Source organism: Paramisgurnus dabryanus, chromosome 13, assembly GCF_030506205.2.
Source record: "Paramisgurnus dabryanus chromosome 13, PD_genome_1.1, whole genome shotgun sequence".
Lineage (NCBI taxonomy): Eukaryota > Metazoa > Chordata > Actinopteri > Cypriniformes > Cobitidae > Paramisgurnus > Paramisgurnus dabryanus.
In genome coordinates this window covers 16,714,978-16,733,523 of record NC_133349.1, presented here as the reverse complement: position 1 = coordinate 16,733,523, position 18,546 = coordinate 16,714,978, and the positions used below count along the sequence as shown (strand labels likewise).

The 18,546-nt window shown below is 37.0% G+C and overlaps 1 protein-coding gene and 4 non-coding genes across 5 annotated transcripts; 1 reads left to right on the top strand and 4 right to left on the bottom strand.

Annotated features, from left to right (window-relative positions):
• The first annotated feature begins 27 nt into the window (after positions 1–27).
• On the top strand, positions 28–13,917 carry tmem67 (transmembrane protein 67). Its single transcript, XM_065260813.2, has 28 exons — positions 28–251; positions 647–735; positions 843–933; positions 1,073–1,172; positions 1,290–1,359; positions 1,469–1,540; positions 1,629–1,691; positions 2,191–2,345; positions 2,707–2,815; positions 2,910–2,996; positions 3,474–3,539; positions 3,781–3,922; positions 4,424–4,547; positions 5,433–5,538; positions 7,008–7,064; positions 7,162–7,260; positions 7,342–7,440; positions 8,744–8,830; positions 8,922–9,021; positions 9,115–9,254; positions 9,475–9,615; positions 11,344–11,424; positions 11,562–11,678; positions 11,766–11,882; positions 12,721–12,825; positions 12,905–13,007; positions 13,168–13,310; positions 13,396–13,917. Exons 1-28 carry the CDS (start codon positions 59–61, stop codon positions 13,474–13,476), a joined length of 2,937 nt encoding a protein of 978 aa, XP_065116885.1. The 5' UTR covers positions 28–58; the 3' UTR covers positions 13,477–13,917.
• trnat-ugu (transfer RNA threonine (anticodon UGU)) lies at positions 12,192–12,264 on the bottom strand. The gene has a single exon. It is a non-coding gene; the product is annotated as a tRNA-Thr (tRNA).
• A 1,310-nt stretch (positions 13,918–15,227) lies between the features above and the next one.
• trnat-ugu (transfer RNA threonine (anticodon UGU)) lies at positions 15,228–15,300 on the bottom strand. Its single transcript has one exon. It is a non-coding gene; the product is annotated as a tRNA-Thr (tRNA).
• A 374-nt stretch (positions 15,301–15,674) lies between these two features.
• trnat-ugu (transfer RNA threonine (anticodon UGU)) lies at positions 15,675–15,747 on the bottom strand. The gene has a single exon. It is a non-coding gene; the product is annotated as a tRNA-Thr (tRNA).
• Positions 15,748–17,182: 1,435 nt separating this feature from the next.
• On the bottom strand, positions 17,183–17,255 carry trnat-ugu (transfer RNA threonine (anticodon UGU)). Its single transcript has one exon. It is a non-coding gene; the product is annotated as a tRNA-Thr (tRNA).
• Between the last annotated feature and the right edge of the window lie 1,291 nt (positions 17,256–18,546).

The window sequence follows — 18,546 nt, the reverse complement described above, 5'->3', positions numbered from 1 at the left end:
GGTAGTACACAGGAACAGTGTACGTCATCGTCGTACGTCATCGTCCTTCATCTGTACCATGGCGACAGGGACGCTGCGAGATTTCATATGCAGATTGTTAATCGTATTTTTGTTAAAACTGAACATTTTCTCTTGCCAGCAATTCTCTATAACTTTCCAGCAGCCTTCAGATTGTAACGTGGGGAGTTATTTTGATATCTCGAGCTTGTCTTGTGTAAAATGCGGACCGAATCAAATAAGCAGCAAATCCGGTACGCGTTTTTTGCAGACGGACTTAACTGTTAGTTCAGTTGCACAAATAAAATTATTTTACATGTATTTTTAAATTAGCCTAAAGTATGTTACTTGTGTAATGCTTAACCGAACGAGTTAGCTTTTCATTTGTTAAACTATTGTTTACGAGCTAATGATACGGATATATAACTGCAGCATCGCATATCAAAGTAAACAAACCGTTTTATACATAGATACTTACAGCTGTGTTTATTTGTCCTTATTTGGGATGCTTAATGGTAAAGTATACAATTAAAGTCGGAGTTAACATTTAAAAAGTTATTTAAAGTCTCAAACCTGCAAATAAATGTTTTTTTTATGATGTATAAAGAAATATGTATTACTTTAATTTGGTGTAATATCTGCTTTACAGGATTGACATGTGAGTGTAAGACTGGTTTCAGGGTGTTAGTCAGTAATGGGGCGTCCATCACGTGTCAACAGTGTCCTGAAGTTAATCAGGTATTGCATTGTTTTGAATGACTAATTTGTACAGTATGTTGCCATTGCCATTGAATTTTAAGAAGAGTAATGCTACTGTATAAGAATATGATTATTCTCATTTACAGGGGGTCACCCAAGATGGGTATGGGTGCATCCAGTGTCCAGGAAGTGTGAGTGAGAATGGAAAGTGTCAGTGTCCTAAGGGAAGTGTGCTGGGTAAGTGCCTATCATTACATTTTGATATAAATGAATATGATTTAAGACACATTGTTTGCTCCTCTACACCTAGAGTTTTTCTTAGGATACAATCACTTAAACATTATTTGTAATAATTACCTGCATTTGTGTTTATCAGTGGAGAGAGATGGAAATGGGAATCTATTAAATGTAGCCCGATGTGATGCATGCACTGCAACAGATCCGGCTTTCTCTGCACCAGAAACAACCGGCAACAGGTAATGCTTTTCCTTACACAGACCAACTATCTCTGCAGACCTCCATTTTTTAGAAAAATATTCATTATGGACTCTCTGAGGTTCACTTATTTTTGCACATGTCATGTGTATGCATAGATGTGTAAGGTGTGATGACTCCTTTATCAACACGTCTCAGTCTTGTGTTTGTGGGACCTCAAACATACTGGTGAGAATCTCAGCTGTACAGTGCATTTGTTTACATGTGTATAGATTTAGAGATTATACTTTGCAAGTAGGTTGATGATGTGAGTTTAAGATTTATTGCATTTTTACAGGCAGGAGGTATGTGCTTCCCTCCTAACAGTCTTCCTGCCTCGGTAGCCTCCAATGTCGTCTATTCCCAGTTGGTAAGAGTTTAAAGTTTATAGCTTGTGTATCTATTAGTGCAACGGTAGTAGGCATACCTACAGTCTAATGTGTGAAAATATTTTACAGGGTCTGGTTGTCCCATCAGCTTGGTTTTCAAGCTCCATGTATTCCTCAGCAGCCGCCTGTTTGGTACGTTTGCATAAATGCACTATTTTGTTTTTATGTCATGATAGGTGCTTTGACTTCTATTGTATGTATAATACAAACACCTTTAATTAATCATTTGTTAAAAAAATGACTTTCTGAAAAAGCTTTTCTAACACCTGGGTCCTGGACTATGGAGACTTGAATTGGAATAATTTTAAATCAAGGTTTCTTATAAACATGGAATGAAGCAAAAATGTTTACATTTGTATGTAACTGAGAAGCAAATAAAACAGAGACTTTACTGAACACTAGGGAGTTGAAAATAGTCCCCTGCTATTGACAGTTACCAAAACAGTTAAAATCAAATGTTTAACTCTAGGGGAGCTAGAAAATGCATATTTTCAAAAAATGTGTGGTGTCCCTTTAAGGATTAAGGCCTACTTCTACCTTTTTTTTTAAACCCTATCCAGAAAACTGCTCATATATGTTTACCCATCCATTTGTGTATGCTTTATCTTTAACATTTAATTACCTTTTGTAGCTGTTCTCAAACCGTACTGCATGTCAGGCTTTGGGGAACATGTGTGTGATGAACATGCACTCCTCCAGCTCCATCAGCAATGATGCCTGTGGCCTCTACAATACAATCTATAGAGCAACAGCTGCGCAGGGCAGCAGCCAGGACATCTCCTACTGGTAACACACATACAGATAACATAGGTGGCGGTTTCCTGGACAGGGCTTATCCTAGTCCCAGACTAAAACTGCCTTCATTTCAAAACTGTTTAAATAAAATGAAACTGATAAAACTAAGGCCTAGTCCTGGATTAATCTAAACCCTGTCCTTCAAACCGCCCCATAGCATTAATTAGTAAGTAAATCAGTGACCATGTTATTCTGTATGTAAAATCAGTTTAATTTAATTTAATGTTACAGTTTTTTTATGTCAAAGTCTGTGTCTGCCCTGTGTAGTATCAAAAGAATCACATTATGATACAGATGTACCAGACAAGAGAGTCTATTTTTGTGACACTCATGGACCCTGTTGTGCCTGTAGGAGGTCCAACCTGCCTTGGTTGTATTATGGGGAACAGCCTGGGTTAGCATCACGGATTTTGCAGACCGAGCCTCTCCCTGTTGGTTTCAGCTTTAAAGGTGCACAAAAGGTGAACAGTGCAGCCTGGATACTAAAACGTATACGTTTGTGTTTTTGTTTGGATTTAAATTAATGCTCACATTTTTCTTAATCATAACATATAGAACACTAACATCAAGCTGCTGGCTGCTGTGTATTCAATGCGTGGGGACTTTCTGAGGTGGGAAAGCATTGGTGGAGGAAACCTACAGGTGTGGAATAATATTGTCACACATTGACGTGCTTTGATCACATGCAAAACTGATGTGTTACAGTAACTGTTTGTTTCCATTAATACTTTTGCTTTCACTAGACCTTTAAAAGTGTTATGTCTGTTTCATTCTCAGACCGCAAAGGGTACTGTGATTTTCTGGGTAGGCGTGCACCAGGCTTCAGTTGTATTGTCGTTAGGTCTCTTAACATATTATACCACAGGGCTGTTGAATGCTGTATTCTGATTGGTTGAGAAATGTTCCATGGGTGTGATATTTCCGTATCATGCTGATTTATTTTGAATACGCCGCCATTAGACAAAGATGTCTTTTGGGACTAGATGGTATTATTAGTGCATTTAGCAACAGGGATTAACAAGGCTGTGCTAACTATTCATTATGTCTGTACTAACCAATCTCATTATATTTAACACAAAAAGTAGTATGAGGGAAATAACAAACATTTTTCTTCTACAGCTTTGTCCAGACACACCTCTTCGACAACAGTCTGCCTTCACGTTTGGGACGGCCTACAGGCAGAGTGTAAGTGTATTTTCCTAAGTCTCACCTACCTTCTCAGTTGTGCTAACATATGTGTGCTATACATTTATATAGACAATTGTGCAAGATGTAAACAACACTGGTCCAGAAGCACTTAAAAAACTGAAACAGGAACTGTTTCTGGAATATATATGTATTTACCATTGTACTGTTGATTTGCATCTTTTCATTTTCAAGTGAATATTGTGGATGTGTGCTGAAGTTGTTTTTATGCTTTTCTTAGTGTGTGCTGTCTGTGTCAGAGCTTCTGACTGGTTATCCAGAGCCTGTGTTTTACGACGTCTTCCTGGTCATTCAAAATGGTCTTCTTGCTGTGCCTCTCCTAAATGTCAACCAGCAATTTAATGGCCAGTTCATTAACCAAGGTACTGTGTACAAAAATATTCATTAGAATATTAAAGAGTAACTAAACCCCTGGTCAGAGCCTGACTACACCCATTGGCAATATTTAAAAAAATGCAAGAAATGTCGGCAGACCCCAACGGAGATAGAGGGGACGAACTCAGCTCGTACCAAGTGTGTGGTGAGATCGTAACAAGGGCGTTGTGAGCTTAAACCTGCTTACGTAGGATCGTACCGCTTACATCACGCGGTGCCGCAACATCCAACAGGAAAATTCAACTGCAGTAGCCACCGTTCAACCTGAAGAGTGCAGCACTCAGATGTTTTTACACCATATATTGTAGCATTGAAACACTTTATACCCAAATGTTAAAAAAAGTTACTCAAATCAATGAACAGCACTAATAAAGCCCCATTCTTACAGATCATTAACTAAAAAAAGTTGGTTTAGGGTTTAGTTACTCTTTAATCATATAATCAGAAATATGCATTATAATGCATCATACCAACCTTTCCTGTGCCAGGATCTAACATAAATAACTGGTATCTGACCCGGAGGCTGATGCTTGTGGACACATTGAGTGGCAGAGAAAAGTCTTTGGGTTCAACACCGAGAGCCATACGTGTGGCCTCTAACATAAAGATTGGGTAAGTAATACCACTCACAAATGCAAGAAACAAACATTGGCTGTGTCCATTTGTAGTGGTGTCCGATATTATAGTGGACATCATCAAGTGTACTTATTAAATCCTATAATGCATCTCAATAATAAGCGTACAACCGATTGCATACTCAACGGCTAGCCGCTACTCCTTCACTGTGAGGCACTTTCAGCACTTGGTTTCCAAATTCACTCACCTGTTTTTAGTCACGAATTCAAGTTTGACTATATTAGCATAAGTGATGGGCAATTTGTCTCTTTTCATAGATTCGGCTCTTCTGGCTCGGCTCCCTTAGAAGAGCCGGCTCTTACGACTCCGGCTCTTAATTTAGTATCACTGGGAGACTTATTTTTTAGCCCAATATGTAATTGTGAGTGGTTTATGCGTTGGTATGCAATTTTTGTATCATTTTTTTTTTAGAAAAAAACACACAGTTACTATTATTTAACATTTATAATATAACTTTAATTAAACTATTGAACAATGAACACAGAACCACAGCAAACAAACCTAATAAATAAAGGCAAAATTAGTGTTTTTCGGTTTTCACTTTTTTTGGTAAATGCCTTAAATTTCTCCCAACATTCCTATATTTAAACCCCCCTCCCCCGCCTCTATCAATTGCTCTGTGTACCTGGCCTATACCACTAAACTGGCTTTTTGGAGCGTCTATCCCCCTTTCTTCTTTCACATAATGGTGTAAATTGGCCCTTCTCGTTCGCTACAAAGAATCGGCTCTTTGAGCCGGCTCGTTCGTTAACGACCCATCACTAATTAGCATGCTAATGTAGGGAATGAGGGTTTAGGGGTCTATTTCAGACACAGCCATTATGTTGGAACACACTTATCTTAGTGTGACACATTTAACAGGTTTCAGCTGGTGCCAAACACACAGAAAGGACAGGTGTACCCCCCTCTGATGACCGTGGATTACTCAGATATACTGATCACTGATCCCAGCACACAGACTGTTATGGTAAGTCATACAGCACAATTACAACAGACCAAACCAAGCGTGCCGCACAAGCCCTGAAATGTGAAGCCAAAACGTCTCGATCGCCCCCCAGTGACTGGTCCCAGTATAGGTCATAAACCCCGCCTCCCCATGTTATTCAATGGGACTTGAGACCAACAAAAAAAATTAATTACACTTCAATTATCTTTTTTCCGAAGCTGGTTTCTGTCATTTACTGTAGTTTTTATCACGCTGATGTAAATTCAAATGTTTGTTTTTAAAATAGGTTTGTGTTTAGTTAGTTATTTAATGATATAAAAACGATGGTGTCACGTCATGATTGACAGCTGTGATATCGTGTTGACTTCGCGGCTTCCCTTCCTGCTCACTACTGCGCATGACTGGTCCCGAAATCGCTATTGCGCAGACTCAAGACCCAAGATGTCAGCGCCATATCGGGACACTGGCGGCTTCACTTTTCACCAATGGAAGAGAGCGAACAGGCGTCGTCCATCTTTTTTTACAGTCTATGGACCAAACCCTAAAAGGAACCTTTAAAGGGACACTCCACTTTTTTCAAAAATAGGCTTATTAAATACACAGTTACTATTATTTACCATTATAATAGAACTTTAATTAAACAATTGAACAATGAACACAGAACCACAGCAAACAAACCTAATAAATAAAGGCAAAATTAGTCACTCATGACTTAACTTTCTTCTTCTTTTCGGTAAATGCCTAATCATTGTGCCTGCTGCAGCAAAGTCCTTGATTATTACGCCAGAATGAGATTATAGTTCCTCGGCCTAGAAAATGGCAACTTTAAATTTTCCATTGTTCTTAGTACACAAAGTAACTACAAAAGAGTCAAGTTTTAAATTCCAAAACAGTAAAACTCAATTGTTTAACTCTAGGGAAGCTGGAAAATAAGCCTATTAAAAAAAAGTGGAGTGTCTCTTTAAAGATGTTCTGGGTAAAGCATTTGCTAGGTCTCTGCCCCCATGCTGGGAAATAATAAAAATCGATGCATGAAAATCTGGGTTAAAAGTTGTTTTAAATTCTTAGTGAATTTGAATCATAGCTTATTGATCATAGCTTATTATGCACTCACTGCTCTAAAGCTTTCACCTGCAGAATATTCACTTTTGGCATTTAATTATAGCAGAATATAGCAGTGTGAGTTCCTGAGAAATCTTCTTAATGACCTTCAAAGTCTTTCCCTGACTCCCTCTTGTCTACCGTATGTGCATTCCTCAGCGTACAGTTTCTTTTTTGTTATCTCTTTATGATAGTGGCCTTTTTGAGAGATTTTTGGTAATCTAATGGAACTATTCCACACACCCATGCCCATACTTTTATCTTAAAACAAAGCATTTCTCAGAATTTCCACCTCAGTTTGTACATCTGTTTGATATAATATATTTAAAAATAATACAAGGAAAGTTTAACAGTTTATAAGCACTAATAGTGTATATATGTGCTTACAGGTGTCATTCTCTCTGGAGTATACTATGGATCAGAATGATGCTCGGATCAAAACGGATGTGAGTTCCAAATTGGAAATGCAAGTCAATATGTATGTGAGTCCATAGGTTTGGGTTTACATAGAAATGCTGTAAATTTATGTCATGTTGCATCCAGATTGCACTTGGTGTGCTGGGTGGGGTGGCTGTTGTGCACTCCATATTGAAGACAGCAAGCTGGAAAAGAAGAATTGCATCTCCTCTTGTTGACTTGCAGGTCAGAGTTTACATTTTGCGACAGTTTTTAATAAACACATTGCAAAACATAGATTACATAAAGTTGCCCTTTCTATTTCAGACAGTTATGAAGTTCCTGTTGTTCTACGCTGGTGATCTGGCAAATGTTTTCTTCATCATCACAGTGGGAACAGGACTCTATTGGCTCATTTTTTTTAAGGTTTGGATTAAAGTGTGTGTTATTTGTTTTGAAGATAAAGGGCCAGATTTACTAAACAGGGCAAAATGGCAGAGGAGAGTGCAATTCAAAAAAAGTGTTGATGGGAGTGGTAATATCTGCTGGTTATTTACTTAAAAGGCGCAAATTTATGTACCCGTCCGATGCCTCTCTTATCAGCTCCAATTTCAGTCCTTTCAAGTGCAAAATGATTTAAGACATATTTTTCTTTTTGGCGTTAAATAAGGGTGCTAAAACCAGTAAGATCACACGTGCAAACATTAGTAAATCACATTGCGTGAATCGTTTAAATAATCTCCTCCCATACATTTTTGTCTGAAAGGGAAACTCCTAGAAATAAGGTCTGTTGCAAAAATAACTAGACCACACCTTTTTAGCCTTAATTATCCACTGAGCCTCTTTATAAAATCCCAATAGTCGTTATTTAACACCAAAATTATGGTTTGCGCTGACGCCAATAGTTTGTAAATATGGCCCTATATAAATATTTTATCCAAACATTCTGTCAATATGTATTTACCAACAAGTTGAACCACAACTTTATAAAATGTTTAGTTCCCATCTTTGATTCTGATATTTGCGATAAAACACAGCTATGACAGCTGAACCCCAAAGATTTTGTGCATTCCTGCGCAGCACCCTAAACAACAAAACATGATTTCTGTTCACAGTCAGTCTGGGACTTTTTTATTTTTTTGAGGGTAATGAAGGGTTTTAGTGATTTTACTTAATAAACGTTGTGTTGATGCATAATGTTTTGCTTTATTATTAAAAGTAATAAAAGGTATTATTGCTTACGTATTGCTTTTCTTCCTACTGTCGGGCACAGCAGGGACTATATAAAAATAATAAAATAACATTTTTAGGTGAACTTTTCTTTAAGTAGGTTTTGTGTTTGTGTATATGTGTAAATACAGTATCATGCCTTTTGGTGGCGCTATCTAGTCCATTTTAAACATGATAAAACCTCAAGATTTTTTTCTACTTATCCTTCTTTCTTTCTCTCTCTCTCTCTCGGTTTCTTTCTGATAATATTGCCTAGACGGTGGAGGCAAGTCTATAACCTATTTCTACTGTTAACTTTCTGTTGTTAACTGTTAACTCACCAATTTCTTAGTTCTTAGAGATCAGTTTAGTTTCTTTGTTTTTGTGATTTTTCCCATTGTCCTGTCAATTTTGATCTAGTATTTGCAGTTTATGCATACATATTATTTTCGATGGGGGGTTTTCGGAGTAAGACAAACATCAAGATGGATATCAACAAGGCTTTTTTGTGTATGTCCAGGCCCAGCAATTTGTGTCCGTGTTGCTGCCATTATCAGCTCAGGAGGACCGCTTTGTTGTTTATGTTGGCTGCGCCTTTGGATTGAAGGTGATTACTTCAGCTTACATTACGATACTTTGTGATGCTTTTTTATTTCATCATCTTTCCTCTTTAACCTGTCTCATACTTTTTATTACAGACAGTTCAGTTTCTTCACAAGCTCTTTGTGCAGCTGTCTTTAGATATTTTCTTTATAGACTGGGAAAGGCCTCGCGGTAAAGCCAGTAAACATGTGGAAGGTATGTTTGCATTCCTGTGTTCCTCATCAAAGCTTTTAAGATTAGGCATCATTTTTTGGCATCATTTATAAGGTTTTGTTGTTCTGCTTTCAGGGGGAGGCGAAGGAAAGAGTCAAGCATCTCCGGTTAGCATCTGGAGAACATATTTTGTGGCCAATGAATGGAACGAGATTCAGACCGTTCGCAAGATCAATCCAACTTTTCAGGTCATGGCTGTGCTCTTCTTTCTGGAGGTGAGGCAACATTAAATATTTATCTAATTGACAGATGCTTTTATCCAAAGTGAAGCAATATGTTTGTTTGCTTGTCTCTTGGGACTCAAACCTAAGACCTTGCCATTGGTAAAAATATTTTCTACTATTTGAGCTACAGGAACTATTCTGATTCCTCAGAGAATTGTTTTGTCTATTGTGTCAAATACAAAGCATTTAGAATAATGTACTGTGCTTTCAGATTCTGGGCTTTTCAAGTTTGGCTTTAAGGGATTCCTCGTCTGATCTGTGGCGATCTACTGAAGCGTACACACCTCCTTACAGCCTCATACTTCGATATGGTGTGGCTTCTGCTTTGTGGCTCTGCATTGGCTTAATACAGGTGAAAACATACAGTATATACAAAGATACTACCAATAGATAGGTAGATGGATGGATGGATGGATGGATGGATGGATGGATGGATAGATGGATGGATGGATAGATAGTGGTCTAGGATGATATGGTAAAAGTGTATTAATCTAAATAATAATAAATGTTTCTTGGCAAAATTGGTATGGTTAACCTTTATTGTTTTAATAGTTCTGTAACATTTTGGCCAAACAGAAAACCAGAACATAAATAATTTAGAGTTTAAAAATTGCCATAGTTAGAGATTTCTGTGGCCAAAAAAATACTGAGAGTAAGTTTGATGTGGTGGAAAAAACAAGGTAGCAGAAATTAAAAGAAAGGGTAAGAGAATAACCAAGAATATTTGAAACAAATACTTTGTCAAAAATGATATATTTGTTTTGCCATAACTATTTCTATGACTATTAGAAAGACATAATGTAATGTGTTTTAGAGAGAGAAACCATTGTCCCCAACTGTAACTCTACAGGAATCATTTTCATGTAGTAACACATTTTAAAAAGGGAAATTAAAATTTTAAGTATTCATCTTTGACAATGTTGTATTTTTAGACCGCCATTATTCCCTAAAATTCCTAACACACGTATAATTTAGTTGTTCATCAACCACATAGCCAAGCAAATGCACATTTCCATTATTAAAACCTACTACAAGGCAGATGGTTTGTTCTCACCATTTATTTGTGTGCCTTGTCAGGTATTCTGTAACCTTGGGCGGTGTCCTTGCCAGATTCAGCTGGGTTCAGGCACTGAGGCCCGAAGCTATGTTTTTTTTTTCAGGTTCAGATAATAGTCTATAATTAAATAAATTCACTCTGAGACTTGGTTAAAATAAGTTTACGAATCACCATATGCAAATGGATTCGGTTTATTAAACAAAGTCAAAAAGTAATAATTTAAACAAATTTATTGATTATAATTAATTATAATTTATTAAGTTTGTCGAGTTTGTTTTCCTTTTTGGGTTTTCTTTTATTTTATCTTTGTTATTTTATTTAAAGGGGACATACCATGAAAATCCCCTGTGCTTTTATCAACCTAGAAAATGTGAATAAGATCAAGTAACTTAGTTTTATTAAACCATTCTCCACAAGCATGTGAAAAAATAGGTCATTAAAATTTGGCTCTCCTTGTAATGTTAGAAGAGGATAACCTGCTCTATTCAACATGCCATTGCGATTTAGTACATTATAGCGATTTATTATTAAAGTAATTTTTTTAAGCTGCTTTAATAAATTATCTATATGATATTTTGAGCTTCACATATGTACTCTGGGGACACCAAAGATTTATTTGACATCTTAAAAAAGTCTTGTGAAATGTCCCCTTTAAATGAATTTCAATTGGCTGCCGTTGACTAGGATAGTGTACTTTATTCCTAAGGTCATACTTTAAATCTGACACAACAACAGATTTTTTAAAATCTTACTAAATCAGACAAATACAAAGTACTCCATATTTATTCTTGCTGTCAAAAACAGTTTTGGTCACACCAAAGTACAGTTTAAAAAAGAAAAGTTTTACTATTGCTGCAAATCCTAGCCATGTAATGTTTGTACCCTGTGCTACATGGCAAATGCAATGGGAATTAATGACCAGGAAAATCTTTTATTTAAGCTAAAAAAAACTAATCTCATCCTGTATTCACAAGTTTCACATGTGCTATTTCACTTGTTTCTCTTTGTGCCATTTTACTTCAGATAATGTTCTTCACAGTGATCCATGAGCGCTTTGTTGAAGACAAGATTCGCCAGTTTGTGGATCTGTGCTCAATCAGCAATGTAAGTTTTTGTAGTAAGCAACAAGGATGGATAACGTGTTTCATAGCAAATAAATATACAGTTTTCAACTTTATTTAAAAATCAAATGTTGGTTTGTACATATTTGACTTCCATTGAAATGTATGTGCATTGGATAGATCTCAGTGCTGCTGTTGTCTCATCGATGTTTTGGGTACTACATCCATGGACGTTCTGTTCATGGTCACGCTGACACTAACATGGATGAGATGAATACAAACCTGAAGAGAGAGGCGGTAAGGCAGAATTAAGGTATAACAAACATTTCATAGTGAAAATGTGAATGGTACACTCATACTCTCCTTTACGTTTTGCTCTGTTAGGAAAATCTGTGTGGCCAGAGAGGACTGTTGCCAAACTCAGACACTCAGACATTTCAGATATCAATTACCAACCGGCTTCGAACACAATATGACCGGATACTTGAGCCACTTAGCAGGGTACACGCACACACACACACACACACATACACAAAGTCATATTTATAAATAAAGACATACCATAGACTTCTATTATGTTATAATGCTAATGATAGACACTTTTATCCAAAGTGACTTACACTGCAGTCAGGGGATACATTTGATCATTTTGTGCATTCCCTGGGATTGAAACTACAACAAAGGTTGAGTTGCAAAAATCAAATGTACCATATTTCTGAATTATTATTCCCTTTTGTGGATGTTGCTTCTGTTGGCAGTTGAACATGTTAACATTTTTGTTGCGTAAAAAAAGAATGTGAAGTCTTGTTTAGGCCCCAGCGAGAATTGAACTCGCGACCCCTGGTTTACAAGACCAGTGCTCTAACCACTGAGCTATGGAGCCAGACCTGTTATAAGCCGTGTCCTTTTACCAATTAAAATGTAGTCACACCTTGTCACATACTTTGAGAGGTGTGTCTTACTTCCAGCTTCAGAAAACACCTACGTCAGATGTTTGTTTAGAAGGAATGACTGTCAGAGTGATATTACTTCAATAGCATTGATAGCATTCTCATTATGCATAACCTAAATCTTAAATTTTAGCATACATTTTCATAAGTTGATGTAGATTTAGCTTACAGTTTTGTCCCCAAACACAAATCATGCCTGGGAGTGGCAAATATTGACTTGCATGGAGTTCCTAAACTCCAAAGCATTGCATTAGCAACACAAAAGTCATGGGGTTTGATCCCAGGGAACAACACACTTACTGATTAAAAAAAATGTGTAGATTGAATGCACTGTAAGTCGCTTTCGATTAAAGCATCTGCCAAATGTGTAAATGTCTTTACCCTGACAGAGAAACGGGCCCTCGAGATTGATGGATGCTACGGTCAATTCATGTGAGCAGAGCACAAGAGCATACCATACCATGAACAGATTCCTTGGCTCAGTCATTGATCATGTAAGGATTGCAAGCCTTTTGTCTCCAATAAGTATTTGTTGGAGTTTGTTTTTGTTCATGTTGGATATCTTTGTCTCAGGCACATCGTGAGATGGATTACATTGTGAAAGATAAGCTGCTATTTGAAAGACTCATCGGTATGGAGTTTATTGAGCCATTGGATAAAAGCATCTTTTACAATGGTAAATACTCTGTAAATCATATATTCATATTATAATAAGTTTATGATGCGTTTATTTATTCAGTACTATTTAAACATTACTTTATCGGAATGTTCTTTAAAAGTTGCTTTTTAACCTATTTTGTAGAGATAACATATCATGTTATTGTGTCTCACTTCAGATGATTCTCACTCATTCGCTGACGTCCTTTTTTATGGTAACGAGGCTTTGCTGTTGATCTTTGACACCCTGTTTTTTTGTGTGGTGGATCTCTGCAGTCAAAACTTTATTCTAGCTGCAGTATTGACATACCTCCAGCAACTGGTTAGTATCTTTGTGTGTTTAATGAAATGCAGTTAATGCAGTCTTAGGTTGATGATGATGATTAAAGTCAAATTCTCTTCCCCAGATCTTCAGGCTAATCCGAAATGGACTCGGACGCAGGAACCTGGCCACCAAAACTCTGGTTGACAAAAGATTTCTTATCTAGTTTGTTTATCCATTCTGTTTACTTTGTTGTCTTGATGTTGTTTCTAATTTTATGCTTTGTCAGCCTTTTACACAAGGTTTGTTCTAGACTTTTGTGTTGCTTTTGATTGTAAATATTGTTTTTTTTTTACTCAATTGTTTTGATTTAATTAAAATAGTACTTGTTTTTATATAAATGTCACTTTTTTTTACCTTGTTTTTAATAATGTATTTAAATGTGTCCAAATATAAACATCATACCAATACCACCAAGGCTGTGTTCAGCCCCGACAAACATTTTCACACTGACAGCCATTAGCTCCGCTCGACGGAAAGTCAGCCATTTTTGATTTTGTGAAAAGTGCTTGTGTTGAACTTTCAAAAACACTTAGGGGATTTATGTGATTTTTTTCCAAAATCTGTCAACATTATGCAGATATTTGATATCTCAGACTTTGTTGGCATGGCAATAAACTTATGGAATAAAATGGAAACAGAAGTGTCTCATATCTTCTGCATGCATCAGTTGATTTAGATCAAACTAAGTGTTTGATCATAGGGCAGTTGCAGCTCGTGACTGCTCTTCCGAGGGGCGCAAATTCAAAATGTGTGTTTGGAGTGTCGTGTGATTTTGTGTGCATCATGTGTTTTGTCACAATAAGTGCCTGCTGCATACGCGTCAAAACCGTTTATGATAAAAGAGAGGCTCACATTCACAAAATACACGCAAGACACTCCCTTAACACTAAACTTAATTACGCATGAGATTATGCAAGTATCTGGCAAACGTGAGCGTCTCTTTTATCATAAACCCTTTAGACACATCTGCAGCAGGCACTTATTTTGACAAGACACGTGATGCACACAAGATCACTCGATGCCCCAAACACATATTTTGAAATTACGAACCACGTGAAAAAAGTGGCGTCTGCCGAATAATAATAACAGGCCATTGTGACACTGATGATGGGCTAAGCCCGAAACTTTTGTCTTGTGTTTGTAATGGCCTGTTGTTATTATTATTCGGAACTTTAATACAGTTTTTGTACTTGATTCAGTCCCTGAGTGCGGTCTTTTTTTTACTATTATGAAATTACGAAGCACACACATGACGGGCTACATACATGTTGTGACGAACTTTTTATCGTGCGCCCTCTGTCATAGGGGCTGATCACGTTGATGTGACTTACAGTCATAGCGCCACCAACTGGCAGCAGGAAGTGTGTCATGTACAACACACTTTTAAATAGTCCTGATATTTACCCACATAAACACTGTCAGAAAAAAAGTACAAACTGTACCTTTTCTGTTGGGGAGGTGTACCTTTACAGGTATACAAAACATAATACAATGTTGGGCCTTTTTAAGTACATTACTGTACTTTAAATACCTATTGTGTACCCTTAAAGGTACAGTTGAAATTGTATACATTTAAATGTTACAATATTGGTCCGTAAGGGTCGTAATAAGTCCTTAGGGTATAATATTGTACCCCAAATAGTACAACATTTCAAAAATCAGCCTTTCGGGTACCGCCCCAGTGACAGAAAAGATACAGTTTTGCACCTTTTTTTCTGACAATGAAGGCACAGGGCCACTATACATTGTTTTCAGAAATCCACCATCATTTATCGCTGCTTGCAGCTACATTCTAAGCTTGTGTTTTTTCTTACAGTGTTGTATATTCTTACGCATTAGATTTGTCAGGATTTCTGTTGGCAGTTTAACATGTTAACTTTTTAGCTTTCTAAAAAGAAATGTGAAGTCTTGTTTAGGCCCCAGCGAGAATTGAACTCGCGACCCCTGGTTTACAAGACCAGTGCTCTAACCACTGAGCTATGGAGCCAGACCTGTTGGTGGCTTTGTCCTTTTCACAATTAAAAGGTAGTCACACCTTGTCACATACTTTGAGAGAGGTGTGTCTTACCTGCAGCTTGAGAAAACACCTACGTCTGATGTTTGTTTAGATGGAATGACTGGCAGATTGATGTTAATAGCATTGATAGCATTCTCATTATGCATACTTGAATCTAATATAGTAGCTTAGTTAAAATGTAAAACCTGACCTATATTGGGACTTGAGCACAAGTATTGTTTATCTTAGTTACTTCAGCAAGTGCAGCTTCTACCGTGCCACACAATTTAATTTCTGTGTGGTTCCCTTGTATTGTACTGGCAGTAATTTACTGCCATTGTAAAAGTGACTTTGTCATTTTGTTCAGGCCCCAGCGAGAATTGAACTCGCGACGCCTGGTTTACAAGACTAGTGCTCTAACCACTGAGCTATGGAGCCAGATCTGCTTCTTGAGTTGTTCCTATTACCATATGAAAGGTAGTTGAGGTGCTATTGTGTGTCTGTCTATTGTGCGGCTTTACTGTATGCTCTTATTCTCAAAAATAATTACAATGGTGATATTTTAAGTAATACGTATATGAACAGGAATGAAAACCAAGGGTCGGATTTAAAGGAGACATTTCACAAGACTTTTTTTAAGATGTCAAATAAATCTTCCGTGTTCCCAGAGTACATGTATAAAGTTTTAGCTAAAAATACCATATAGATAATTTATAATAACATGTAAAAGTTGACACTTTATAGGTCTGAGCAAAAATCTGCCATTTTTGGGTGTGTCATTTTAAATGCAAATGAGCTGATCTGCTCTAAATGGCAATGCCGTGGTTGGATAGTGCAGATTAAGGGGCGGTATTATTTACATTTTAATTAGTTATTTAGCAGACGCTTTTGTCCAAAGCAACTCACAAATGAGGTAAACAATAGAAGCAATTATAGCAACACAAGAACAGCAATACATAAGTGCATTGGACATATAGGTATTATCCCCCTCTGACATCACAAGTGGAGCCAAATTTCAATGACCTACTTTTTCACATGCTTGCAAATAATGGTTTGACAAAACTAAGTTACTGGGTTGATCTTTATTACATTTTCTAGGTTGATAGAAGCACTAGGGACCCAATTATAATAACACTTAAACATGGAATACGTCTGATTTTGATAATATTTCCCATTTAAGGCATAATTTCTTGGCCCCTATACCTTTATTTCATTGTTGAAGTGTGTTAACATTCAGGCATTTAGCAGACATTTTTATTCAAAGCAACTTACAAAAGTGAGGAAACTAGCAGTTATGTTTGTTTTAGAAAAACTTTGTTTGCCAAGTACACTCTAAAAAACAAACGGTGCTATATAGCACCAAAACAGTTGCTTTGGATCGTAACGATAGAAGAACCATTTTTAGTGCCATATAGCACCGGTGAAGAACCAGTGAAGCACCAGTGAAGCACCTGTGTAGAACCATATAGTGCTATGTAGAACCATATGTGGTGCTATATGGCCCCTATATGGTTCTACACTGGTGCTTCACTGGTGCTTCACTGGTGCTTCACTGGTGCTTCACCGGTGCTATATGGCACTAAAATGGTTCTTCTATCGTTACGATCCAAAGCAATTGTTTTGGTGCTATATAGCACCGTTTGTTTTTTTAGAGTGTAAGCTACCGTAAACAGTGAGCACTCAGTTTTGTTGACTGTGGTTATACAGCAGCTTTCTCATTATACACAGCAATGTAAACCTGAATGATTGCTACTCCTGTGTTGCTACATAGACCACATCCTATCTGTTGGGTTCTCTTCTAGTCAGTTTGCAGTCATACTGTATGTGTTATCTCTCTTAACGCTTGTTTAAAAGACACCCTGAAGTCTTGTTTAGGCCCCAGCGAGGATCGAACTCGCGACCCCTGGTTTACAAGACCAGTGCTCTAACCACTGAGCTATGGAGCCAGACCTGTTTTTAAAGTTGTCCTATTACCACATGAAAGGTAGTTGAGGTGATAATGTGTGTCTGTCTATTGTGCGGCTTTACTGTATGTTCTTATTCTCAAAGTTGGCCATCTTTGTTAAGACTAATTACATTTGACTTTTAGCCCAGTTTTGGTGATATTTTAAGTAATACGTATATATAACCAAGGGTTGTCAGCTTTAAGCTATTATTTTTTGGTCCCTATACCTGTATTTCATTGTAGAAGTGTGTACATCAACATTCAGGCATTTAGCAGACGCTTTTATCCACAGCAACTTACAAAAAAGAACTAGCAGTTATATTTGTATTAGAAAAACTTTGTTTGCCAAGTAAGTGTAGTTTATTTTTATTATAGTTTATGAACTTATAATTGTTAAATGCAAAATCCTGTTCTTCTGCTCTTGTGGAAGATTTCTGTTCTTTTTTCTCTTTTCAGCAGTAAAATGTCCAAGGACTAGACCATTATACAAAGTCCGATCTTATCAGATAAGATAAAGGGGACTTAGTGAATGAGATAAGTAACAAATCATGAACAAGTTAGAAAACCCAGTACACGGTAGAGTTCACTGAGAACAAAATAACTACTTCTATTTGACTAGATGTGCTTTAGCTGATATGTTTCTTATTCATTGATAATTGAAAGTTTCCTGTTGTACACTGCATGTTTGGAAGACATGTTTATTGTATGACTTTGTTTTTAATCTACTACAAATGACTCTCAATAAATATGTGCTGTTAGGGTTAGGGTTGGGGTGTAGTGGCCAAAAGTCTTAATTCTTCACAAGAAAAACTCAAAAGCAAAGGTTCTAGGTGCCAAACAAAAATTACTTTATTTGCTTGAGCCAACAAAGTGAGACAATCAAAAAATAAAACCTCAAAGGGGCGCTTCTGCTTTCCCAATATCTGACTTCTTTCTTTATACACATACTCTTTTCTGAGATGATGTAGCTACACTCTGCTTATCGGTTCTCTTGGCCTTGGCCTACCACAATTAACTTATTGTTCTGTGTTTTTCACTATAATTGTAGCAAAGCACAGCTGGACTCTTTCTTGCAAAAACGAAACCTAACCAAGAAACGAAACTTTCAGTGCTTCTCAGTGCTTTGTGAGACAGAATATATTTGTGGAAACAATAAGTGTATAATCAATAATAAAACCCATAAAACCCAAACAAAAACTACCATATCCCCCCCCTTGGACTCAATAGTCCATTGTCTAATAAGAGAGCTGCATCAAAACCTTGTCGCATATGTTGTTAAACTAGCCAAGGGC